General features: G+C 39.2%; 1 protein-coding gene and 1 long non-coding RNA gene across 4 annotated transcripts; one reads left to right on the forward strand and one right to left on the reverse strand.

Annotated features, from left to right (window-relative positions):
- Positions 1–4,678: 4,678 nt before the first annotated feature.
- Positions 4,679–27,509, reverse strand: si:ch211-216l23.2 (uncharacterized protein LOC565061 homolog). 3 transcript variants are annotated; one of them, XM_041997133.1, is made up of 10 exons: positions 27,326–27,509; positions 27,106–27,192; positions 22,341–22,414; positions 21,593–21,719; positions 20,267–20,296; positions 12,664–12,863; positions 9,063–9,341; positions 8,791–8,961; positions 7,009–7,254; positions 4,679–6,909 (listed from the first exon to the last, which is right to left on the reverse strand). In XM_041997133.1, the coding sequence occupies exons 1-10, from the start codon at positions 27,385–27,387 to the stop codon at positions 6,872–6,874; spliced, it is 1,314 nt and encodes a 437-aa protein (XP_041853067.1). In that variant the 5' UTR covers positions 27,388–27,509; the 3' UTR covers positions 4,679–6,871. The 3 variants fall into 3 exon arrangements, with proteins under 3 accessions (XP_041853067.1, XP_041853066.1, XP_041853068.1); XM_041997132.1 differs by having other exon boundaries at positions 21,593–21,722; XM_041997134.1 differs by lacking the exon at positions 20,267–20,296 and having other exon boundaries at positions 21,593–21,722.
- LOC121647582 lies at positions 10,659–18,795 on the forward strand. Its single transcript, XR_006011864.1, has 3 exons — positions 10,659–10,670; positions 13,996–14,001; positions 18,548–18,795. It is a non-coding gene; the product is annotated as an uncharacterized LOC121647582 (long non-coding RNA).
- Positions 27,510–27,615: the final 106 nt, after the last annotated feature.

Here is a 27,615-nt window from a genome sequence, read left to right on the forward strand (position 1 = left end):
TATAGTCTATAACATTATAATATAAGAGAGTTTTCACAGAGAAATGCAGTGTGGCATCGAAGACAGGTGTCAGTCCAGGGAGGCAAAGCAAGACAAGCTCATTTATCCAGCAGGCTGCATAAATAAATGAGTTTAAATTCATTTTAATCAACATGCTGTGCATAAAAAGAAACACTGAAACAGACAAATAAATACAGTGAGTATAATATTTTAAACATGCAGTGTACATGTTCAAGAAAATAGATTCTAGATTCTTTACTAGAAAGAATTTTTGGATCAGACTTCAAACCAAACCAAACTTCCTAAAGATTCTTAGTGCAAAGAGTTGCTCCTCGTGGCCAAATTCTAAGAAAATTCTTAGAATCAAGACGTTTTCTCAGAATTTCCCCTAAAAGTGAAGAGTAGATCCTAATAAAGATAAAAGCTATTCCTAAAGAATTCTAGCTCTTCAGAGAGCTCCTAAGGTGAGATCTGTTAAGAGCAGGGAAGAGGACTTTAAGAGGCTTAGGAGTTCCCTAAGCAAAGGACAAAATGGCGGACAGGAGAGGCAGGACAGACAGATAGTAAATAATAATAGTAAAAACACTTTTATGCTTGTTGACCGACTGAGCCAGGAGCAAACGCTGTTCCTCTGTCCGGCTGCTGTTCACTGGTTTGTGGTAGATCTGAAAGCCAACAACACTGCTTCTTATAGGCCGGTCACTATTCACAGACATTGATGGAGCCATTTTACTCTTGTTAATACAAAATGAAGCTGAAATGTTTAAAGTTGAAATCACAACAGTTACCAGCATGCTAAATAAATGTAAATATAAGCAGGTGAATCCTTTGCAAGTGGGTCTGAGTTTTTACATTTTCTGTAGCATCATTTTAAAGTATAGCTTACCATTTATATAACAGGTTTTCTTTTTATGTAAAATACTCATAAATTACACAGTTTACACAGATTAAGTTTATTGATTTGACGGCCCATTCTATGCACATTTTCACCAAGGGTGTGTCTAGATTTTAGGTTCAACCAATCACAGCTTTTGAAATGATGGCTCATACCTAGCAACCACACCTCCTCACTAAGATAGAAGTTTCTGTCCATTCCTTGCTCAGAGTTCTCTGAGAATCACTCCTAAGCTAAGACTCCTTGCTAGGAATTTTTAGGCTCAGTCAGGAGCTCTGAGAGGATTCTCAGAATTTTTAGGAATACTGATCCAGGACTTCTGGTAGTTTGTTCCAGACATCAGAAGCAGACATACTAAAACTTTGGGGATGGAAAGCAAACTTGACCCAGATGATCTTAGAAGTCTCGGTGGCTCAAATGACATCTGCAGATCTGCAGATCTGATCTATATTTTGGACCAGAACCATTCGGAGCCTTGTTCTCTTTTTCTGGCTTTGTGAGGACACAAGCAGCAACATCTGGATTAGCTGCAGATGTCTTAGTGATCTTTTTGAGAGACTTGCAAAAACTCCATTACAGTAGACAGGACTACTGAAAACAGATAAAAGAAGTGTTTATAAACCATGCTGAGCCATCAGTCATCTTATTCTAGATCTATTCTTCAGGCGGCAAAACGCGGATTTGGTTCCTGCTTTAATATGTTAAAAATGGATTTTTTGGGCGGCTTTAAATCCATGAAAACACTAGATTCTGTAACATTTCTCGTGGTGCTTTGACAGCTGCTGAAAATAATTTCATTTTGGCTCTTTACCTCGATGACCTGAAATTTCATGGATAGATAATTTACTGCTAAGATGATTCCTTTTTAAGGCTGGATTACTGTAAAAGTTTGAACTTGGGGCACCAGTTGGTCTCTTTATCTTGTCTGATGCTGCTTCAGAATTCATTCAGCATCCAGATCGGTCCGGTACCGAAAAAACAAAATATTCTAATAAACTTTTACTTTGTTCTCTCTTTTTGCTTTTACATTATTTTAATTAAAGTTATTTTCTGTTATGTTGTGTACAGCAATGTAATAAACTTTTGAATGGGATTTATAAATATTTGATGTGGTTTGATGGGATCTGATAAGTTACCATGGCAACGTGAATGGTGTTTACAAGTAGCTGATGAAACTTTCCAAAGCCCAAGCTACCCAGATGCGGTGAAGGGGAAATGCCAATGATGAACTGCAGGAGCAGAATGCAAACCAAGGAGGAGGAAGTTCAAACCACCGGTTTCCTCCATCGTTTTGGGAAATGTGAGATTACAGACAGACAAGCTTGGAGCACAAAGACACGCTGGGAATGTCAGAAATGTGGTTTAGATGCTGTGCAGGTAGACGCTGCATTACATTTATTGTGTTTACTTATCTTTATACGTACTTATTTTCTTACCTAAGTCACTTTATCTCAATGCTTTTTAATTTCACTTTATTTTAGTTTTTATTATTTATGTTGATTTTCTGTATTGTATCCTATTTTACAAATGTGGACAATTATCTTTAAACCTGAAACCAAACCCTCGCTGGTCGTCCTCTTACACCTGTATAAGCCGGTGTCTTATTTTCTTAAGTTTCCTGTCTGCTTGGAGCAGAATAATAAACACTGTGATCATATTTGTGCTTCTTGTGACTTATGATGTGTCATCCCTTCCCGTACTACTCCACCCAAGTCATTCGAGACATCTGCAGGTTCGCAGCTTCTCTGCACTCCAGAGCCAGACTGACAGGTTTCTAATTCCTTTATGTAGTAAGCTCACCTCCCTCAGCTCTTTCTGGCACCAGCCTTGTTTTGTTTCAGTAGATTAACAGTAAGGTTTGAAGGAAACCACAAACAAACAGATGCAACTTTATAAAGCTAGTGGAGATAAAGTGTACGCCCCAGTTAAACCTCAAATTAAAACTTTCAATTAGTCACAGCATTAAGTTGACATCTGTCAGCATGGAACATCTTGACTTGGGATAATTTCCAACTCTTGACAAACTCGCTTCAGATCTGTCAGGCTGAGGGCATCTCTTGTGTAGAGTCCTCTTCAGGGCACCCCACAGTAATAAAAAAAAAGGATTTGGGGCTGGGGCTGTAGAAAACCTTTAACCTTCTTCTCATGTTGGTCTGGACGTCTGTTTGGGGTCATTAGCTACGTTTACATGACAAACATTTCTCCTGACTGAAATGGTCTGATCAGATTCCAGTTGACGTTTCTTTAATGGACGTTGGATAAATTGTTTTTCCTTGATGGGCAGATTGAATATAGTCTAACTCTTTTGACATGTGCAATGTGGACTAATTCAGAAAGGGGGGGCTGCACTCTGCCCACCTCTGTGTGGCTGGTGCCTGGTGGGGCCAGCGGCTGTCCTCCCTGGGGCCTGTGCTTTGGGCCTTGTGTGGTCTTTCCTGTGGTGGGCTGGCAGGGATTTGTGCTCTGGGGGTGGCTGCTGGTCTCCCAGGTCTTCTGGTCTGCTTCTGATCTTTGCAGGGTCCGGTCGCATTTGCAGGATCGCACTCATCACGGATTCATTCCTGATATTTTGCCCTACATCCGCTGACCTGCTGACAGTCAGTGTTGTCCTGTGGGTTTAATTACCAGTAACCACTTTAATTTGTTTTTCCTTCGTGTTGCTGATGTTTTGGTTGTTTTTTTAATATGTGTTTTTTCCAGCTTCTGTCTTTTCTAGGTACTAGAAAGTCAACTTTTAAAAGAAGTTCAACTAATACTGTTAATTCTAGATACAGACTAACCCATAGGTTTCTCCATCAGACTCAAATTATACCACAGAAATTGCACAAATATAAATCAGAAATTTCAAACTTGTGTTTAAGGTGTGGTATAGAAGAGGGCTCATTTCTGCACAGCAAAACTCCGTACTTGTGGCAGGAGTGATCAGACAGCTCAGAGGAAATGACTAGCATTAGCCCAGTGTGCTGCCAGGACGTTCACAGCCATCACATGGAAGTCCGACCAAAGTCTCTGTAGCAAGATAGATTTCAGAAATGAACAGTTGTATCCTGAACAGATTACATACACTTTGAAAGGACTAATTTTGCAAAGGTTTGGCAGCCTTATCTGACTTGCATGGACACCCTACCAATCCCCATCCTGGATGACATAAATGACTGAATTATCCTTCGTCCTCAGGAATGAATTTTTTACTCTGCCTCTTATTTGTTAGGGGGTGGGTAACAGAAAAAAATAACATTTCAAAAATCTTTCCATGTGTTTATTTATATCTTAAAAATATGAAAATAAAATACAAATAAAATTTAAAAAAACTTGGTGGTTTTCTGTTTCCTTACAGGTGTGGCAGCTGGTTGTCTGGTTTGATGGTGTTGCTATAGGGTGTGTCTTAATCTCCTTAATATGTAAATAAACAGCAACGAACAAATTTAAAAAATAAAAAAGACTAATATAGACTAAAAAAGATAAATACTTGGAGGCCAGACCATCATTCTGTTTACTGCAAAGTCAGACAGGACAAAACCAGACAGAACAAGGAAAAAGAAAAAAGCTGAAATTCTTCTACAGCTTTGTAAAAGAAGCTTATTTTGGGTCAAGAGTGACTGGTATTTGAAACTGGTATGAATTCTCTCCGCCTTGACCAAAACCACAGTTAAAGAGGCAACCCCAAAACTTTTTTTTGTTGTTTTGTTTGTTTTGTGGCCAAAAAGTTCAACCTTGATGTGATTAGAACAGAAAGCATTTCCTCACATGCTTTTGAGTGACTTGTATTTTTTTATTTTTTTAAGTAGTAAGTTATTTATATAGCACCTTTCACAGGTTAAAAGCCACAGAGTGCTTTACAATAGTCAAAAAAAGATTAAAGAATAAAAGCAATCACATAAGAAAAAAAACAGGTGATGAGAAATGAGGCAGAAGTGAAAAAGAACAAACAAAATATAGAATGAAACAAAAAGACAGAAAAACATCAGATGAAGTCTTTATCCAACTAAACACCTGCTTTTTAAAAGTTGCAACAGAACGAAGTAAAGAAAGAAAAGTGGTCCACAGCCCCGTTCCTTCGAGACTCCAAACTGTAGTGTAGGTTTGGAGGTTTTCCGGTCCGGTTCCGTCTTGCAGCCCAACCCCCGAGTCTAGCGGGAGTGTGTATGAAAACAAGATCACATCAAAGTTTGTTTTAACCAAGGATTAGCGTAAAGCGTGCACACCTGTGCAACCAGCTAATTGGACATTTGTCTTTTATGTTTCCAACATACTCTTTGCAGAGGAATTGTTCAGGTTGTTACTAACCCGTTTTATGTGTTTTTTATATTAACTTGCCCTTTTTCTGTATTTATGCTGCTGCTGAGTATTGGAATTTTCCTTGGGATGAATAAAGTTTCTATCTACATGTGAAATTGTGTCTTGAGGACGTTTTTTTTTTTATTTTTTTCAACATCACAAACATCTTGGCTCCCGTGGACAGACACATGCCTTAAAATCCCGATGTTTTGGGGCTTGCAGCAGCCATTCACCAGAGTAAAAGTCTTACTGAGACAAACTTGTTTAATGAGAGCAAACACTTTCACCCAGATTTAATAAGGACTAAATAAAATAAATGTACCACGCAAACATCTATCCTGCTAGCAGTTAATCTCCCAGTGTAAAACTGGAAATATCTGACTGGTTTAGAGCAAAGGAAAAGGTGGAATATTCTGGAAGACTGCAGTAAAAACAGACGCAAGAACAAATTTACGGGAAAGACTGAGAAAAACAGCTGCTGGCAGAATTTCTGAGGGTGTCTGAAAGGGTGTCAAAAAGACCTTCAGGTAGAATTAAAGTAGAACAAAAACCTGTAATTACAGGATTCTTACATTTTTCAACAAGTTGCACAACTTTCTGAAAATGATCAGCTGTTGCTTTATGTTTCAAGACATTTTCCAGGAGTTTTACATGATCTGCATTCAACAGCAACTCCAAGAGATGTTGAGCTGCAAATCTCAAAGTAAAAGATTCAGTGCTGCAGAAAACAACTTAGTCCAGGAGTCATTGATTAATGTGAGGCTTTATTTCTCTTTGAAAAAAAAATTCTCAAACTAAAAGCAAAATAATTAAAACACTTTAGACGTTTTTCATTGAAACTTTTCCAAATTCACGCTTCATACCAGCTCAACTTAAACACTGCTGCACTTTGAAACCCTTTAGTTTATCAAGTGGATGAATTTTTACAATATAAAAAATGAAAAGATCAAGGACAGTGTTTAAATAATGTCTAAATATTATCTTTTTTCCTTTTTACAGATGTTTGGTGACGTAGAATGGTTCCCACAAAATGCTCCAAACTCTGTAAAAGCGATGGGAAAGCTCTAAAAATCCAGTTCGACAACTGAAGCAACAAGAGCTGGTTTACAGAAACCAACTTCCTTCTCAACTGGATTTCTAACATATCCTAGTTCTAAAGATTTATTCCCAGAAACATTGTAGAAACACAGAAAATTTCTCTCCAAAAGCATGTCTGTTACAATGAAGGATGCTGAAATTCTTCCGCCTGACAAATTCCTCTCAAAAAAATACACACACAAAAACACTGCTTACCAGGTTTCTTGAAAACATCCAAAGGAAAAAAAAAAAAACAAAAAACTATTAAGTCATATAACCATCACTTAACCCAGAAGCTGGCTGTTTTTGTTTGTGTGCAAACTAAATGTTGAAAAATTACCAAAACAAGAGACAGAAAAGTAGTCCGAGGCTGGAAGGATCTGGAAAAAAGATGCTTAAATTTGTCAGCTTACTCCAAACCGTCCTGCATCAACCCATGCACATTTTCATGGAAATATCTAAAAGCTGTCTATTTCAGTTGATTGTGATTTAACATTTAACTTTAGGAAAAAAGACAAATGTGAGGAGAATCCGGTGGCGCAGCAGGAATCCTGTGATCCACCCGGAGATGCTTCGAACGCTGGAAGCTGCAGCTTTCTGGCTGTTTGTGTGCAGATGTTTTCAGTGCCGCGGGCCGCTCAGTCGTGAGAGAAGAGGACCTGAAATAAGACAGAAAAGACAAAAAGACAGGATAAATTCAAGTTCATACATTTCTTTTCCATAAAAGATGGTAAGAATCCTAAACTGAACTGACTCACCTGGAGAGGCGAGAAGAGGAGGGCGAGAATTCTTTAAAGAGGGAGGGGCCAGTCTAGACCCATGGGGGCCCCTGGAGCCTGGGTGGAACAGAGGCTCATGGTGTAGTAGGGGCCCTCGAGACCCACTGGAAGCACCATAAAGGTTATGTGACGACAGAGAACCTCGAAATTCCGGGACCCCCAACATTGGGCCAGGAAGCCGATGCAGGGAGAGCAGAGGGGGAGGTTTGGTTTTAGAAAAAGAACCTGCAGAGAAAAATATTTCAGAACATCACGAACATCAACTCAACCACACATGCAGCTGATTTGTTTATAATGTGTCTTAAAGTGGTCTTAATCAAAGGTTGTTCAACTTTCAGGTCTGTCCTAGTTTTTCTTAGGACATTGTTTTGTTTTTCACCCATTTTCCATCCAGTTTCTCTTTGTTGTCATTCAGGCATAAAAAAGGCTCCTAGCTCAAAGACTGAAGTAGCGTTGTGTTGTCAGATAACATAACAGACAACGTGGCAAAGAACCAGTTTTATGTCATATTTTGCAATTATTTTTAAAAAATGGCAAGTTAACAGTTTGACAGACAGAAAAATATGATGTAAAGCTAAAAACTGCAGCAGCTCCTCCAATAAACACCTAAAGGACATTTCTGGGAAGAAAATCTCACAATTCTGCATTTCAACCAAACGTCTAGTCCAAAAACTTCTCGAATGAAACTTCTGCTGCAGGTTTCTGTAGAAATACACAAGAACCAGAAGCCGCAAGAACTTTCGCTCATTGAAAAAAAAAAAAAAAATCAAGTGTTTAACTACATTCAAATATAAAAAGCTCAACGTTTATCTTTGTAGGCTGCACTGGCTCAGGTGGAAGAGCGGTTCAATTCCCCCAGTCAATCTGCCACTGTGTCCTTGGGCAACCACTTCACCCTCCTTGCCTCCAGTGTTTGCATCACTGGTGAATGAATGTGGATGAATCTTTGGTGGTGGTCGGAGAGGCCGCTGGCGCAGACTGGCTGCCACGTTTCTGTCAGTCTGCCCCAGGGAAGCTGTGGCTACATGTAGCCTAGCATCACCAGGTGTGAGTGAGGAGTGAATGTATAATGGATATAATGTAAAGCACTTTGGGTGCCTTGAAAAGCACTATATAAATAATCCATTATTATTATCATCTCCAACTTAAAAATCTTTTAAATGGGTCTGGACCAGTCGTTCTGAAGGCCTCCTAATGTTTTCTGCTTTCCCCTCATTTTCAGTCCAGTCCTGATACCTGTTGTTTTTGTAAGTCGCTTAACTCTGATTTATGAATGAAAATCAATGGCTGATGGATCCTCGGCAGAACCCGGACCTCAACAGGTCTGATGGAGGAACGGATCCTCCCCAAAACCTGGATCTCAACAGTTTTAATGGAGGAACGGATCCTCCCCAAAACCTGGATCTCAACAGGTCTAATGGAGGAACGAATCCTCCCCAAAACCTGGACCTCAACATTACTGAAGCAATGTGGGATCATCTGTACAAAGAACAGAACAAGAAGCAGAAACATCCAAAGAAGAGTTTTGGAAAGTTCTTCAAGAAGTCTGGGGAACTAGTTCCTGAAGACTAGTTAAATAAGTGACAGAAAACTTGTCTAAGAGGGTTCAGACTTATCCAATCAAATTTTTGCACGTTAAAATAAGTGACCTCTCACAAGGGCAAAGGACAGTTTGTTTCATCATCATCATCATCAGTATGTGGTGTCTGCATTCTCAAGATCTTATAAAATTTGAAACAATGATTTAACTTCAATCCTAACCTGGTGAAGGAAGCAGAGGTACAGGTGCAGGTGCAGAGAGGTCATCAACAGACCCCCCTGCTAGAGATCCAGATAGAGGCTGTGGGGGTCCTGGTGGGGTAGGAAGCAGAGGGGGTGGCTTCCCCAAACCTGGAGGTAACATGTTGGGCCTGTCACCCTCAGGGTTTGAGGCTAAAACATTAAAAGGAAAAAAATGAATAAGACAGAAATAATGAATAAGACATCGGCCAATCAGACATAAGTTAGATACCGCCAATCAGCCAGAGGTTCACCTTCTACATGTTCCAGCCGGGAACGCACGTACGCCGAGACGGTTTCCAGCTCCTCGGGGTACAGATGCACCCCATCAGCTAACAGCATGAGGAGCTGGCGAGTTTCAGAGGGAACGGCATGGCGCGCAATTTTTTCACGGTCCAGAAAGTCGTCCAGCAGCTGCGACGCCTGCGCGGCGATATCTGCAGGATCCTTCGGAGGGCGCTCTTTAAGGAGTCCCCGGTTGTACTCAGCTTGCACAAAGTCCATGGCCTGCTCTTTGGGCATGTTGCGATGGACTGAGGGGGGAAGGAGAATGTTAGAGCTGAACTATCAGGGCACTGAAGAAAAATTCAAGACTACAGAAAGAAGAGACAAATCTGGGATTCTTTAGCTTCTCTCAGATCATACTGAGATGCATTTTGTTTTTATGTGACGTCATGATCAGAAAATCTTGGTAGGCAACACTTCAAAACGACATTTTGCTTGTTGGAGGGGAAGCAGTGAGGAAGGGGCACACAGTTTGCCTAAATATGACTATTATAATGATAATTACGTTTTATGTATCATTGTGCACATTTGTGCACATGCAAAGACTACTTAATTGTGGGTTTAAACATGTTACCTGGAAAAAAATTTGTCCATTTTAAATGATTTGTGCATTTTTAGGTGCAATAAATAAGCGATTCAATGGTTTAAGTGTGCATGATTAAATTAATGCATTTTCTTCTTTTCTTTGCCATGTGTTAAACAGCATTACCATGGAAACAGCTTTGATCCTGTTTAGATAAGAGGCATGTTATTTGTGGTATGCAGATGTGTTTGTACATGGTGTCCTAGTTAAAGTGAGAATGTGTCAATGACGCAGTGAGAGAAAACTACTCTTGATTAAACTTAAGTTTTATTCATGAAGCTGTCACTTGGATCATCTGTTCTGTTGGCTAACCCAGGTCCAAACCTCTTCTAACAGGTTCACAAAGTTTTAAATCATCCATATACTGCAATGTAGTCACTTCCTTCTTTTCAATCAAAACTTTATCTATTTAGCACTTTTCATGCAGGACTGTAGCACAAAATGTTTCACATAATTAAAACCGGTTATAACAGTTTTTGCATCTTAAAAACACCAGTTGTCAAATACCAAAGTTTATCACAAAAACAAATCAAGCACACACAGACCTAAACATGCTCTCTTGCACACACACACAAACAAAATGGACACAGAACCCCTCCTCCCTCTAAAACAAGCTGTCTCTGGAAATAACCGTATAACGAACATGTCTTGGCACCAGGAGAGAAAATGATATCCTTACACACCAGGAGCCACCCCACGCATGACCATAGAGGCCATCACTATGGTAACCACCCCAGACCCAGGCAGACGGTGCCCATACCACAACCATAAGGCTGCAGTGCAGGGCCCGACAGGTAGCTACCCCTGAAGCAAGCTTCAGCCCAGGAGGACTCGCTTCCGTCTCCCGACCTCGGTTCGGAGGCAGGAGAAGGTTAATTTAACACCCGTTATAGTGGAGACAACAGACTAGAGCACTATGGTTACTAAACCCTCACAGAAACGTTGCTTCAGCAGCAGAAAGACCAGACGGAAAGATGAAGGGAAAAAAAAGGTTGTGTTGTTGCTGAACGTTCCTGTGGGCGCGGTGTTTAGTTCACCTGTTATAGCAGCCGGCAGTACAAATCTGTCTCCTTGACTCACTTACCTACTGTATAAGTAGCACTAGAGCCCACAGAATGTTAAAAGCACAATAAAAAATGTGTGAAATGTGTGTGTCTAGCACACTCATTTCACACTCATTTTACAATTTATAAAGGACATAAATATTTATAAAGTATTTTTCATTTCGTGACTGATGACATCACGAAAAATTTATTTTGACTGGCCTGGCTAGTCAACTTAAATAAATAAATAAATATATATATATCACTTAAAATGCCCATCCCCAGTTTAAATCCTTGTTGTTGGTTTGTAACTTCCATATCAACAATTTTAGTTTCCTTTAGCCCTTCTCCATTACATGCAAATGAATTGTGCATACTTTTAAGTATTACAGGTACACTATTAGGTAGTTTTCTATCAGCCATGGTTCCAGAGAAGCTGCGACAACTTGTCTGGAAGGTCGTTTACATGACCTTCAAAATCCAGTATCTGGGAATAATCAGATAATTTTAACAGTCTGATTTGATACATCTACATGCATGGCAGATTTTCACAAAACCCTTGTCTGTATTTTCTAATCCATTATCAGATTTCTTTCAGAGTATGTACAGTGACATAATGTATTTTCAAAACATCTAGTCTTTGTTGAACATGGCAGCACCTACGGTCTTAGCATTAGCTGCTAATGTGGAAGCTAATAAGATGCTAAACAGACTAAATGTGAATGTTTTACTTTTTATGCTGACTTCCTGCTGCTGCACAGCATCGTGTTTTTTTTTTTGCAATCTGCTCAAGTAACAACGCCGCTTTGGTCTTTAACGCAAGATTTCTGTAAAACCAGAAGCAACACAGTTTTCTGTTGCACATGCTCAGATGTAAAAACACTAAATAAATCTGATACACAGGTTTAGATGCACTAAGTGAATATTGGGGAGAAATTAAGGTATATCAATCCCATAATCAAGTAACTGCTGTTATCTGATGAAGGATATCAGATTATGCTGTTGACATAACCACTTGATTTGTCTGACAGCTCCAGAGATCAGGTAAGGATCTGATTTTTGGTGTGCATGTAAACGGGCTCAATGCTGTACTGTAGAGCAAATTCAAGACCTCTGCCCTAAACCTAATCATTATCCAGGACGAACCTTAAAACTAGGTTAGAAAACTGAAGTTTTAAAGGCAGCTTTTCACATTACAGATTTTAAAGGCTGCCAACAAACGAGCTACTGTGACATGTTGGAGGTCAAGCCTGGTGAAAGTCTTTTAACGTGAACTTTTCGTGTCAGATGGGATAAACGGACTAGAAATTAAAAACTCCCAATTACAAAATAGGCACAGCATTTGTTACAGAATGCACAACACAACAGGATTGAAAATAACTATCTGAATCTTGTTTTATTCCCAACCCTTAAAAACCACAACAATTAAGAAAAATAGAAATGGAGAATCACATTCAGTCGAGTCAAGCCAGATTTTGGGCTGGAAAAACTAGCTTTTCTAACAGAACAGATGACCCAGAATCCACAAACTTACTTTTAAAGTTGTAATAAATACTTTTTTTATCATACATTTTGGGTTTCTCTCAGGTTCTAATGTAAAAAGTGCATGAGTTAAAGTCTGAGGATAACAATGTAGACACTGAATAAATACTATGTATATTTGATGGCCTTTGGGTGATTTTTTTAAAATAGTTTATATGAATCTTTGAGGCTAAAACATATCAGGTTTTGACTGGAGAATTGCTGCTTTATGTAATTGTGTTTTAATGCTTAAATGGGAGTATTCATTTTTAGTTATTTAAGTTTTTTTACAAAGTCCATGTCAGAATATATGTTATAGAAACTACATAAAACATGAATTTGCATTGGATGGCTGAAAGGGGTGGAGGGTTGCTATTGAGGAAATTGGGCAAGTTTGAAGGAGTATGAGGGGTACGGACTTACTTTTGAGGGATTCTGAGAATATGATAATAGTGCAGGAGGACAGAGCTATGTTTTTCTGCTCCACCAGTATACATAACGGGGAGCCACCTGCTCGGACATCCTGCAGGGCCCGGGTCAGGCCCGATTCCTCTTGAAGGTAGAGCATTTCCACTGAGAGGCCACGCTCCTGCAAACACTGGCTTAGCGATTTGGGGTAATCCCTTTGAGAGGAAGAGAAACACTTTGTTAAGTTGACATTTCTATATTAGAATATAGAGGAGCCCTGAGTTGCATCTGAGTGAAGCAGAAGTTTACTTATAAACTGAAAATGTGCTTTACAAACAAAAACATTGAGAATCATTATACTGTGAGTTTTGGATTGCACTAAAGCCCTTTTCAGACATTGGATATGTAAACTTTATGGTTGAATCAAGCTGCTAATGGCAGCCATTCAATGGGTCTCAAATGGCTTTAATCAGGCAGAGCCATGACAGGGATGGAGAACTGCCATAGGTCTGCTAATCCGTGAGACAATCCATGAGATTCAACAGTACATCAGGCCTTCTAAAACACACTGTTTTCCATCTATAAAGCCTGTAAATGGTGGTAGATATGAGAAACTAATCAAACTAGATACAGGAGAAGACTAAAAACTTTTTTCTATTGTCATCAATAAATAAATTCAATCAATTAAGAAAATAAAGACAAAACTTTATGTCAACAACAAGCAAGCCATGTTCTGGATTTTGAAGGTGTCAAGATTGGGTATAAAATGAGCCTCCACTTAAGTTTTGTTCACACTGAAGCTCTATTTTGACATTTTGCCCATATGTGACTCATATCGGATTTTTAATAGTAGTCTGAAAGGTACAAATCAGATTTTTTTCAAATCCGACCCAGGCCGCTTTCTTATGTGTTCCTAGATCAGATTCATATCCGATCTGTGTGGAAGCGACCTCGTCTGAACGGTCATGCCGCATTTCATCCGACTTTGGCGTCACAGACAAACATCAAAATTCTGCTGTTTCACAATAATTTACAGCGTTTTTGTCTTTTCCTCTTTTATTGTAAATTAAAACGACAAAACACCATCACTTTAGACCAAATGCCTAGCGTGGCGTCATACAAGTGCAATGACAACAAATATGACACTCATTTTGGTTCTCTGTACGAACAATACATGCCGCACTGTACGACCAGACCTTACTGTTGTTAGCAGGAATCTATTTCCTATTGTCTTTCCAACGTCCAACTGAACTATGAACTGAACGGCTACTATGTGTTTGTTTTGCACTTGTTTTTTCGTGGGCAGTAACGTTATTCTGTTTGCCAATCAATTGATTTTATTGTTAGATGCCAGTAGCTTCACCCTAACTGTACCATACTATTTTCCTATGGACCTACAACTGAAGGGGTTTTATAAATAGTATAGTATGGTTTGGTAGTATGGGCCCCTTTTAAAATGGAAACACACAATGTACAGTACCGGAACGCACCGACTCAAACCGCTCAGTGGAAATGGGGCTTTTATGTCCATTAGGAAACACGCACAGCAGAACAAACAGTCTCCTCTGAGAGTGAATGAAGCCATACATCTATAAATACTAAACACTATGTGATGTTTCGTTTCATTTGAAAAGACGTGTCACTTTAGGGTCACATACCGTTCACACTTTAATGTGATGAAGGTTCCATTGAAATGATAATCTGACGATCCAAATAAATAATGGATTAGGACCTGCAGTTTGAACGTAGCCAAATGTCTTTCCAAGCAGCGACAAAGAATCTAGGCTACGATAGAGAAAAACAGCCAGTCATGGTTTGTTTAAACCAAACGTACATGACGGAATAAAAAACACCCAAATACACATGTGGACAAAATTGTTGGTACCCTTCGGTTAATGAAAGAAAAACTCACAATGGTCACAGAAATAACTTGAATCTGACAAAAGTAATAACAAATAAAGATTCTATTAAATTCAACCAATGAAAGTCAGACACCGCTTTTCAACCATGCTTCCACAAATTATTTAAAAAAATAAACTCATGAAACAGGCCTGGACAAAAATGATGGTACCCTTAATTTAATATTTTGTTGCACAACCTTTTGAGGCAATCACTGCAATCCAACGATTCCTGTAACTGTCAATGAGACGTATGCACCTCTCAGCAGGTATTTTGGCCCACTCCTCATAAGCAAACTGCTTGAAGGGTGCCTTTTCCAAAAGGTATGTTTCAGCTCCTTCCAAAGATGTTCAATAGGATTTAGGTCAGGGCTCATAGAAGGCCACTTTAAAATATTCCAATGTTTTCCTCTTAGCCATTATTGGGTGTTTTTAGCTGTGTGTTTTGGGTCATTGTCCTGTTGCAAGACCCATGACCTGCGACTGAGACCAAGCTTTCTGACACTGGCCAGCACATTTCTCTCTAGAATCCCTTGATAGTTGAGATTTCATTGTACCTGCACAGATTCAAGGCACCCTGTGCCAGATGCAGCAAAGCAGCCCCAGAACATAACAGAGCCTCCTCCATGTTTCACAGTAGGGACGGTGTTCTTTTCTTCATATGCTTCATTTTTCCGTCTGTAAACATAGAGCTGATGTGCCTTGGCAAAAAGTTCCATTTTTGTCTCATCTGTCCATAGGACATTCGCCCAGAAGCTTTGTGGCTTGCCAACATGTAGTTTGGCAAATTCTAATCTGGCTTTTTTTTTCAACAATGGTGTCCTCCTTGGTCGTCTCCCATTAAGTCCACTTTGGCTCAAACAACGACGGATGGTGCGATCTGACACAGATGTTCCTTGAGCTTGAAGTTCACCTTTAATGGTTTAGAAGTTTTTCTAGGCTCTTTTGTTACCATTCATATTATTCATCTCTTTGATTTGTCATCAATTTTCCTCCTGCGGCCAAGTCCAGGGAGGTTGGCTACAGTCCCATGGATCTTAAATTTCTGAATATGTGCAACTGTAGTCACAGGAACATCAAGCTGCTTGGAGATGGTCTTATAGCCATTTATATAAATATTGCTATTTATATTAAAGTTATAGGTGTATTAGTCTTTTTAGTACCATCTATAAATTAACAATATCTGTAAACAATAGACTAAATTATTTCTTGGAGTCACGAGGAAGAACAAAATGGCTTTAAGGGAAAACAGAGCATGCATTGATCATATTTATGTATTTTCCTAAGTGGTGAGAGCAAGGTTAAAGGAGGGAAATGAAACTTTCATGTGCTTTGTTGATTTTAAAAAGGCTTTTGACGGGATAAATAGAGAGCTTCTGGAATATAAACTAATCTCCTCTGGTATTGGAGGTTAATTTGATAGGGCCGTTAAATCGCTGTATAAGGATCCTGTTGCATGCATCCAGTTAAATTATCTTAGAACTGAATGGTTTTCCACCCCATCTGGAGCCAAGAAATTAAACAGGCTTAGATCACTTAAATTTGAGTATTTTGTTATATGCCAATGATATTTTGCTGGTTGCAGAAAGTTATGTTAATTTACAGAGGGTGTTAAATATTAGTTCATGCTGTGGTAAATGGCGCTTGACAATCAAATTATGTGTTTTAGAAATAAGTTTGTACAGCAAAGCTGCCATTCATTTTTCTTTGGATCGATACCACTGACATTTCCTCCTACAAATATCTTGGTTTTCTCTTTACTGAAAATATGAGTTTTGAAAAAGGAAGGACAGCCTTGGCACAGTCAGCTGGTAGGGCTCTGGGGGTTGTGATTAATAAAAATTAAAATGTGTGTAGATATTGGATTTATAAGTTTTTCCAAGCTCTTTGATTTTATGGTTGGTTTAGTTTTGTTTTATGCCGCTGGAATATGGGGTTTTAAGGATTCCCCGGAAAGTAATTCTATCCAGAGCCGACCCCTGAGCTGTTTTCTTGGAGTGCATAAATTTACAGCAAAGGCTGTTATAGAGGGGGACTCTGGATGGGAACCCTGCCTCGTAAAACAAAGATGTGAAATGGTTTGGCTCTGGAACCAGTTAATTCGGATGTCAGATGATAGGATGACTACAAAGATCTTTAAGTGGGATAGAGCCCATAATCATCCATGGTGCAGTGACATTTATGAAATATTATCCTCCTGTGATTTGAGTCATATTTATAGTAATAATCTGCTGTGTAAGATAGATATTGTGAAGCAAAAGCTGTTTTATTTTCACAAGAAACAGTGGAAGGAGGAGATTTAGACGAAACCCAAACTTAGAACGTATGTTCAGATTAAAGAAGAATATTTTACAGAACCATACTTAACGCTGCATTTAGGGAGAGGTCAGAGGTCATTATGTGCACATTCAAGAGCTGGAACGTTGCCCCTAGCGATTGAAGTAGGTAGGTATAAAGGTATACCCAAAGAGATGCGTTTGTGTTTTATGCAATCTGGAAGTTGTTGAAGATGAACTTCATGTTTCATTCAACTTGTTTCATTGTCCTTTGTACGAAGAAATGAGGAAACTTCTGTTTAGAAAAGTACAAAAGAAGAAAGCTGACCTGTTTTGGATGTCTGAATTTGACATGTTGAGTTGGTTATTCCAGGAGGAGTTTTATATGCTATGTAGATTTATTGAGAAGGCCTGGAATTTAAGACAGAACACTGTATCCTACATAAACACTCTATCTTTCTATCTGAAAATCCTCATCCATGTTGTTATTGATGTTTAAGTGGATGGTTATATGTATTATGATTTTGGCTTTATGTTTATTATTTATTTGTGTGTGTGTGTGTGTGTTTAGCCATCTTGGAATTGTTTTGATTTATAATGTATAGCGTCTTGTATGCCCATCGGGCTGGGCACATTCTATGCATGACACTGAAATAAATAAACCAAACCATACAGACTTTACCTTTAACATGCTTGTCTATAATTTTCTAATATTCTGAGACAACTCTTTCCTTTGCTTCCTCTGGTCCATGTTGAGGGTGGTACACAACTTGTCACCAAATAGCACAGTGACTACCTGTAGCCTACATACAGGCCCACTGACTGATTATAGACACCTGTGATGCTAATTAGTGGACACACCTTGGATTAACACGTCCCTTTGGTCACATTATTTTCAGTCTTTTCTAAGGGGTACCATCATTTTTGTCCAGGCCTGTTTCATGAGTTTATTTTTTTAAATAATTCTGTTGAAGCGTTACTGAAAAGCAATGTCTGACTTTCATTTGTTAAATTTCATAGAATTTTTATTTATTACTTTATTACTTTTGTCAGATTCAAGTTATTTCTGTAACCATTGTGAGTTTTTCTTTTTAATTAACCGAAGGGTACAAACAATTTTGTCCGTGTGTACGTACTTCCAGGAGCAGAAACAATGCAAGATTTGTCATAAAGGGTCTTAATCTCAACTATATCCCCCATCCACACACCAAGATGTCTAGACTTTTAGGATTTAGCATGTTTTCACCTGCTTGGTCGTGTAAAAACTGGTCTGAAGCAGCAGACAGTTCGAGATATTGGTGAGTCCTTTTGTTTTCTCCCCACTTTAAAGATTAAATACTACTGGTATAATACACAATATAAGGATCTTGTACTTAGTCAACATCAGACTGACTTTTACTGCATGGAGAGAGACAGGATTAAGACAGATGGCTGAATTAGCCATTATTAGGGGGCGCCACAGTGAGACAATTTGCCATAATTTAGTAGTGCAGCTTTAAAAAATGGCTCAAACTACTGAAATATCAGATTCAAGTTTTGATTTAATTTGTTTTTATTTCCAACATCTTTAAGTTAAGTTTCCATTTCATGACCAAGCTGTTTGACCAGGTTGTGTGACAAACGTCTTTGGTAATTGCTTGCTAAGAGTCTAGCCCATAAACACAATGTTGTACCCGGCATCTTTACAGCAGCACACCTTCTTCTTTTGTGTAGCCTGTCCCAGAGCTACTGTTGCTATGCATTTAATCACATCCTGTTGACCCAGATGATGGACAAGTAGGTGTCTATATATTTATTCAAGGTCGTGCTCGTAGGACAAGTCTGACAGAAACTGTCACAAGCCGAATACTTGCTGGTCCCAATTTCTATTTTAAAATGGTGCTCACATATAAAAGCGACATGGTCAGGTGCTGACAGACTAATAAAAAGGAGTGTATGTCTGAAAAGGGCTTAACCATGTATTCCCACCTGACACTGCTGAGTTTAGTGTTGCATCATAGATCCAGTGAGGCAGAAAATTCATCTATAATATTTAAGTGAACGTGTTTGTTATTGAGTAAATGTGACTCTGTTACACAACAAAAACTTTGCAGCAGCTCCTGCTTGATTTGACGACTGTTGAACGTTGACGTGTGATTGTGGATAAATGCATAATTAGCCTTTCATTGTAAACAGGTTGGAAACAATCACTGGACACAGAAAGCTTAATTAACTACAGCATTAGCTGCTTTGTTATATTTGTATGAGGAAACCAAAAGTCTGGTTTAACAAAAAGTTGTAAAAAGCAACAGTTTAATGGACATTTGTTAAACATGTTACAACTCAGTGAAGTAGATGTACTTTGTTGTTTTGACAGTGAATGAAGGATCCTGTTAGAAAGCCTCTAATGTAGCACTCAACACAACAAATTAAAAACTATTGGTTTAATTCTGTTACTGTCATATAATGTAAACATCTTTAAAGTGTTCAATTTTGTTGAATTATGTGGTACATGTAGATTTTTGAAGGTGCAATGTGTAGAAAATGATGATGGTGCTTCTATTATGACATTTCTGTGCATATTTCATGTCTGCAGCATGTCACTGGTATCACAATAATAACAGGCTCTAAATTAAAGCTAGAATACTATAAATGTTTGGAAATTAAATAAAATGGTATCTGATATGTGAAATGTAAAATGTGTCATTTAGATTCTGATTTTTTAATTTAGTTGGAAATTTGTGTGTGTTTGAAACCTCGGAAGATAAACTGGTTCCTGTGAAACCTAAATCCATAAGATACCAGACAACAGAAAGAAAACTGCACATATTATATGTTTTTGATGTTCGAGCATTAACTGGATTGTTTTTAGAGCTTTTTTTTTATCTTAGGATGGATAGAGGATTTTAAGGTAATTTTTCCTTTTGAAAAAAATCAGCGAGTTGGATGAAACTTGATGTATTGATGCTCAGCAGGATGTGCTGTTTGGGGAAAAGCCTCCATGATGCTGGAAAGCAGTTTGACTTCAAGGAAGAATAAATTATAAAACTGTAAATAAACATAAATCAACCTAATGTGACACATTTTGAGGCAAAATGAATTAATCTGTGATTTCAAAAGATAATCTGGGCCTCTTTTTTATTTATTTATTTATTTGTATGATTCAGCTTTGCTTTATTGACCTTGGAGCTTTGCCTTCAACATGTACCTAAAATACGCCACCACCTGCTTGTAGCTGTGCAAATGTCAGGTTGAATGCTTCATTTGGATTGGCTGCAGGGTAGAAATGAATTCATGAAACGGGACAGCAAAATATTCTGTTTACTTTCAGAATCACTGGATGGTGCAATGTCTCACTTTGGATCCAAAGTGGTTTATCAGAGAGAGAAGCACAGTTAAAGTTTGCAGTTTACTGCAATATGTTAAACCAATATGTGTAATAAATAAAAATAAGATTATACTAACTGTGATGACTGGGATGAAGCTGAAGAAAATCTGGGGAAATAAAAATTATAATAAATGATGAGAACAAACAAACAAGGGAGTCAGCACTTCCTGATCATGCTTTTGCCCAGATGATTACTTTTAAATAATAATTAAAAGGTCAGATTTAGCTGTGGGTAAAGGGTTGTTGGACTTGGGATGTCACGATTACTTATTTCCACAATTAACAACGGTACTAAACGCCACAATAATTCATTTTTAAGATTCCTCAAAATGATTACTTTCTATAAAAGGAAATGGAAAAACAAAGTTAAATAACATCTGTGTGTTTCCACTTGTGTTCTTTTGCTTTTGATCCGTGTGAGTTGCAGAACAGGCCTGTTAGACAATATGATAGAGGGGTGGTATGTAAAATAAATCATCAAGCTGTGATTGGGGAGGATGTCTCAGCAGCCTATAAAGCATAAAAAGCTTCAGAGAAAAGAGGAAATGCATTAAATACATTTCATCACCCGCAGAATAACCAGAAGCTTTTTAAGCTAAAGCAAAATGTTCAGTAGTTTAGTTAAATAATGTTTACGTTTATCTAATGTGACATTTGTCATTTTTTAATTATGTATGACTCGTTGGGTTTACAGCGTTCGCCGACGCTACGTTAAACACAGCCGACTTGGTGTCAGGTCGGTGCCTTGTAGTGGTCAGTGTTTGATGGCCTGTAGAAGAAAACATTTCATTCCAGATATGTGGTATTAATTCTTTATTTCCACTGTTCCAGTATTATTTATGTGTCAAAAAGCAGCTGGAAGTCAAAGCTAGCTGGATGTTTTTCCTGCTTTCTAAAGAAATGTTCAAAACCATTTTATAAGGAGCCTCCCAAGTCCAGGTAGAGGTCCTGTAGACTTTCTATCTGTTTTCTGAGAGAAATGTGTTAATGTGTAAGTTTTATTTATTGCTTAGAGCAGAGGGGATTTAGTTGGAATAGGACTTTTTGTTTACTTTGCTTCTATAATATTTTGTTATGTTGGCATAAGGATTGTTCGTGTGATTTTTATACATTTATAGTGATGGAAATCTATAATCGTGACATCCCTGTTTTGGGTTTGTTGTGGGGTCTCAATCTGCATCACATCAGTGACCATCTCAACATACAACCTCAAGCTGCAGCTGACAGAAACACAACCAATCATTTTCTTTCTGCAGATTGTGACATTAATAAGGGAATAAAGACACAGCTGGATAATCAGCTGGTCTTGACGAAGTTATCTTCCCGATCAGCACGTTCGCTACCGTGAAATCTGGACATAAATTTAGAAAACAGAAGCTTGAATCTTTACTGGAAGTACTCACAGGCATGTGTTGGTAACGGAGAGGACCACGCAGTCGGCCGGCTTCTTCTCCTCCTGAACCTGCCTGTAGAACTTCTGATACAGAGCTTTACGTCTATCTGCTGGAGTACAGACATCCGGCTTGGCTGCTGCTTACAGGATGTTAGCGGATAGGAAGGTAAACCATGAGAGTGTTAACTTTAGATAATATATTTGAGCTAATTTAATTAAACGAGTCAAATTAAGAACTATTCAGATGATGTTAAAGGCTCATTTATGCTCTACGCTAAAAGACGGATACAGAGCAGTTCGTCCGTCTTCTTACGTGCGTAATTTGGTCTGTTTTCGGGCTTTTGCGGATCTGTACCTTGAAAGAGCAAATGGAGTAGTACCACCAGAAACCGCGGGGGCAGTGTTCAGCAGTGTAGCTGATGTGCGACCAGTGGAAGGAACAAAGAAAGCTGTGATGTATTTGATGGCTGCACAAATCACGGCTGTCTGCTGCACTGCCTCTTTTTATGTCTCTTTCTAAGGATGAACATCATCATGATCTCCTCCATCGTCACCATGTTTGCATGGCTGAAACTGACATCGGAATTCAGAGGTGAACTCTGAACTGCCCTCTGGTGGATTTAATGACTAACAACCATACCAACGTAAGTGAGAGTATGAAGACGTTTGAAATGGATGTACCTATTTACATATCTTAAGAAGGCATAACTGGTCCTTAACAAGGATAATAAATGTACTTTGACAACAGAAAGTCTCACCAGCTGGCTGATGCTTGTATCCCTCGTACTTCACAGCACTGCTGAAGTTCTGAATTTGTTCCAGCTCTTCATAACTGAAAAAAAGCAATAAAAACAAGCATCATATGCATCATATTTTCCATGCTGCGTGGTCTTTCCAATGACAGACACTTATGAAACACATCCAGGCCAAAATGACCCCTTAAAAACACACTATGTAAAGCTTTGACATTAAAACTGGACTCATTTGATGACACAGTGACATCTATTATGTGCATTCATGGAGCCATCAATGCCCAGCAGTTTAAGATTTACTGCCATGAAGAAACAAAGAAAAAATTCACCAAACACTAATTCACTGACTTTGTGCTCAGTTTATTTGCAATGCTACTTCAAACACAGCTGCATCATCGCCTCAATTATTCACAGACGGCTAAAAAGAAACAAGTGGTGATCCAGCACAAATCTCATCCAATAACTCAAAACACAGCAGTTTGGTTGACACACATTGACCATTTTCTTACTAAGTAACTGCAAATTGTCTAAAAACCAAGCACAAAAGTTAAAATGCATTTTAGGTTTCATGCAGACTTTAATAATAGAGTTATATGACAGGTGGAGAAGCTTAAATGCTCTTAATTCTAAAACCGTAGACACAATCGCAGCAACTTCTACTACAGGTGGGGAGGGAAGTGAAACCTGTTACACATAATAATGTGCATGTTTACATTTGGCAACAGCAGTACCGAGATCCAAAAACAGCAAACGGCCTGCCACCCTCACTACAACAGTAGTTGCCATTTCTTCAATGGTCTGTCGCTGCTCTAAAACAGCCAAAGCCACCTCCCATCGGCAATCGCTGATCCCTCAGCGGTTTGCCACTGTGGGCTGGTCGCGGACTTTTCACATTAGTGCCAACTTCTAATGCCTGTGCAGACTTTGTACAAATCACCTATGTTTACAACAAAAATGTGTAGGTTTAAACAGATTCATCTGCACTATTAACTGGACATAGAGGACATAAATGAAAAAATGTGTACAAAATCAATTTAATCTATTGTGTTAGTTTGATAATGATAATAATAAACGTGTCATTGCAAAAGTTTGTTTTAATGTTGGTTCAGCATCCCAGCCTAGCCGCTCAGCCGCCAGGCTATTTAATCGATTTGCGACTGAGTGATCAATAGGGCTGCAACAATTAGTCAACGTTGACAACAGTCACAATAAAAATAGTCGACAATGAATTTACCCATAGACTATTGTCGGTGAACAACTGCAAGTGCCATTTTCTTCCAGCGGTTTATACCTCATTGGATTCGCATTATGTCAAATCATATGAATTCTGACACACATATTAACATCCACAGGCTACAAAATGCATGTAAGAAAGCAAATAAAATAGGCAACAATTAACTATAACCACATTTTTAAAAATCCTAAGTAAGTTTGTTTGCCAAAGTTACAGTATTACGGCATGGAGTCTTGGTGGGGACAGTGGCCAGAGGAAGAGCCCGGCTAGGAGCCATTCCAGTCCCCCGCTACGATAGGGTACGGGGAAAAGAGCGAAGGCAACTGGTCCAGGATGAAGTGAGAGCAGCTGTAGAGGAAGAGAGGTCCAGCAGAGCAGAGTAGAGTGGGGATGAGACAGCAAAATGCCATGTGGACTGACCTTTGGCGGGCAGAGCCACACCGATTCAAGTTCCTTGTCCAGGCTGTCTATGGTGTTCTTCCCAGTCCATCTAATCTGCCCTACTGGGGTTGGGCAGACACACTATCATGCCCCCCTTTGCCATAGAAAGGGGACCTTAGAGCATATTCTGAGCTGCTGCCCAAAAGCTCCGGAGCCAAGGCATGACCAAGTGCTAAAGACCAAAGACCATCTGTGGCACTATTGCCACCTGCCGAAGGTCAAAACCTAGGAAGCACACCATCAGCTTTTTCAGAGCTAGAGAGAAGCCAACAGCAACATTTAGAGAAACATCAGGACTTCTCTGCTGCAAAGGACTGGCAGCTGACAGTGGACCTAGGCAAGCAACTCAAGTTCCCCCAGCATGTTGCTAAGACTACTCACAGACCTGACATCATTTTGGTCAGAGGCAACAAGCAATGTTGTCATGCTGAAGCTCACCGTGCCATGGGAAGAGAGAATGGAAAAGGCCTTTGAATGAAAGAGGGACGAGTACCAGGAGCTAGTTAGAGACTGCCACTTAGAGGCTGGAAGGCTTGGTGCTTACCTGTGGAGGTTGTGCCCTGGCTTTGCATCAGAAGATGTATCATTACAAAAAATAAATATTTATTTTACCCTGCCTGATCAGCTCACCTGGTCAGCTTATTCTTGTCTTGTCTGTTCATTCTGCCTTCTGACCAGGGAGGTATTCCACAAACGTAGCTAAAGAAAGCCAGGCTGTACCAGAAAGCTTTGCTTGAACTAACACCATCTCTGAATTAAGGCTCAAGCTGTTCCACTAACACATTTCAGCTGCATCTAATTGAGGTTAATTCAAGGAAGGCTTACATAGCCTGGCTATGTGGAAGGTCCTGAAGAACGTAGGAAGGCCTAACGAGTGGATGGTGGAAAAGAGGAGCCGGCAGAAAAAGAGAGCAAGCCAAGAGCTGTCATTTTCTCAGCAGCTGGACAAAGAATGCTGATGGAGATCAGTGACGTCAGTGGGGTTCATGGCTGGTGAGGCACTGACTCCTCTGGAGTCAGATTTACAATCGTAAGAACTGAAAAGAGCATCTTATTTCACTTTTCATCCAACAGCATGCAACTATGCCCCCTTGAGGTGAGGAAGAGCACTATCTGTCTCTCCTGACCACACATCACTGCTGTATAAGATGGACTAACCCTGATTGGTTTATTAATAACCTATTAATTCATATGCATCATCATATTTTGTGATTATCGTGTGCATGCACCTGTGTGTGTGAGACCTACATTAATTCTACACTGTTATATCTCAACAGAAGCAATCTTAACAGCCAAAGCGTACCTGGCAGCCGGTGGAAATAAAGTACCAGAACATATTTCAGAGTGGGTGGTTATGAAGGTAAAAATGTGCCAAAATGAACAAACTTGTAGATTTGATGTAAAAACTTGTAGAATGCAATGTGAGAAATTGCACAACAAAAATCTGAACTTCTATCAAAATTTCCTGCTGTAAAGAAAACTCACACACGTGAACTGAATTTGAAGTTAGAGGAAAAATAGCCCATCTGACAAATAATCCTCCATAGTTTACTTGTAATTTTTTTCTTTTGTGCAAGTGTTAATTTTGCGTTACAACCTCAACTTAGATAATACAACTTTGAATCTTCTGACGCAAGTCACTAATGTGCTCTCACAAGTCACAGCGTGATAAAAATGTGGCCTGACTTTTGGCTCATTCCTTGCGAGATATTTGTGCCAAAACTAACTTGTGTCTGAAGATGTGAGTGCAGAGGAGGAGGAGGGGAGGGGGGTTGACCAATCAGAGCGAAGGGTTGGGAGACCTTGCTGGACCTCTTGTCAGCTATGGCGAAAACGAGCTGGGTGAGTTACTTGTGGGAAAAAAAAACATTGTTTTGACTGATTCATTGTGCGTTTTAGAGGTAGATAAACACATGCCAAAAAAAAAACGTTTTAAGAATTGCATTAAGCTCAAGTAACTACCACTCTAACTTGCATAAAAGTTGGCGGCTAGCTACCTAGCATAGATACATTAGCAGTCAGAGGAAATCAGACTAGCCTGCATGGTTCCCACACCACACTGGTCGTAGCAAGAGAGGTCAGTAGATGAACACCAGTGATCGGTTGTTAAAACTGGATTAAATATTGAACATTGGTTTAACACGATAAATATTATACTTTTATTATAACCCTTTAATTGAAAAGGCATCCCCATATAAAGATGTAACGCCTAATTTGTTGTACATTCATGCATCCATAAGTTGATCTACTTTATCTTTTTTTTAAATAATTAAATGGTTTAGAAAATGGGAATTAAACTATGAAACATCTGCAGCTTGTTGTGATTACTTTATACTGGTGAAATAGTTCATAATAGACACTGTATGGAAGGATTTCCATTGTGCAGATTTATGTTACAGCAATACAATATTGACATGATTTACTAGTTAAATTATGTCTAAATATAACCTTCATACTATGGAAATTAAAATGGAACAACCACTCATTAGAAGCTTTTTATAAAATGCATTGCACCAGTGAAGTGTTCCCAGAAGCAAGTTTTTTTTTTCTAAGCAAAATTCATCATTCCAACATGAATACAAAAGAACCCCACTTGCCAAGTTTATTATCAGAGTTTATAGCTGTTGATGTATTACCATGCAGAAAAGACTGACTGGTATCTTGATACTTATTATGTGTGATATGTTATTCCTGATGACCAAGCCCTTTCAGCAGAGGGAACCTCTCTCTCAATCAGCTGGGACATTTGGGGCAGCAGAACCATTCCCAGGTTTTTAATGAGGTCTGCTTGTTTTCTGTGCAAATATTAGAGTTGTTAAGACTTTTAATTTATTTACTAAATAATTATATCTTACTTATATGTTACTTATGTCTTACAGGAGCTACAGATTTCACAAGTAGACTGGGAAAGAGGCAACCTCCCAGTGAGTCCACCTCTTCATACCCGAGACTGAACGCCCACTGAGCCAGCAGGAACTTGCATTTTCATGGACTAAATTACCCAGTATACAAAGCAAAATGCGTTCATTTGCCAGAAAAACGTGAGTTTAGCACAATTAGCAGGGGCGTCTAGATACATGTATGGTTAGCTGGTACCTGTCCAAAGCATCCTTTAGCTCCTCGGTCCTTTCCTCTCTGAGGGGGTAGGGAGCAGTTCTCCGAAACAAACGGAGTTGTTGGGCACTGCACAGAGAGTGGTATTACATTGCTGAAGAGAACAGTTATTGGCTATTGGGCAATTTTGTTTTGTAGCTTAGCTGTTCCTAACATGTTAGCTGCTAATGCTAATCTTTCCAACTAGACCGATGAGACTCACCTTCCGTTCTTGTTTCCTGACGACCGCCGTCCACTTGCAGGTAATTTCGCCCAGGACGACATGTTTTTAATTTGAATATTTTTTTTCTCCTCTCCAATTTAATCTTTACAAGCAAAAGTTTTTAACCGCGTCGACAGAAGAAATGTTCCCTCGATGTTTCTTCCTCCACCAGTGGAAATGCGAGAGAGGGAGGACTTCTTCTTCTAGCGGTCACCGCTCAGAGGAAGCGGTTTATTGGTCTCTACCGCCCCCTGCTGGACAGCGCCGAGCGTTTTTCTTTCTTTTCAAAC

Source organism: Melanotaenia boesemani, chromosome 10 (assembly GCF_017639745.1).
Source record: "Melanotaenia boesemani isolate fMelBoe1 chromosome 10, fMelBoe1.pri, whole genome shotgun sequence".
Classification (NCBI taxonomy): domain Eukaryota; kingdom Metazoa; phylum Chordata; class Actinopteri; order Atheriniformes; family Melanotaeniidae; genus Melanotaenia; species Melanotaenia boesemani.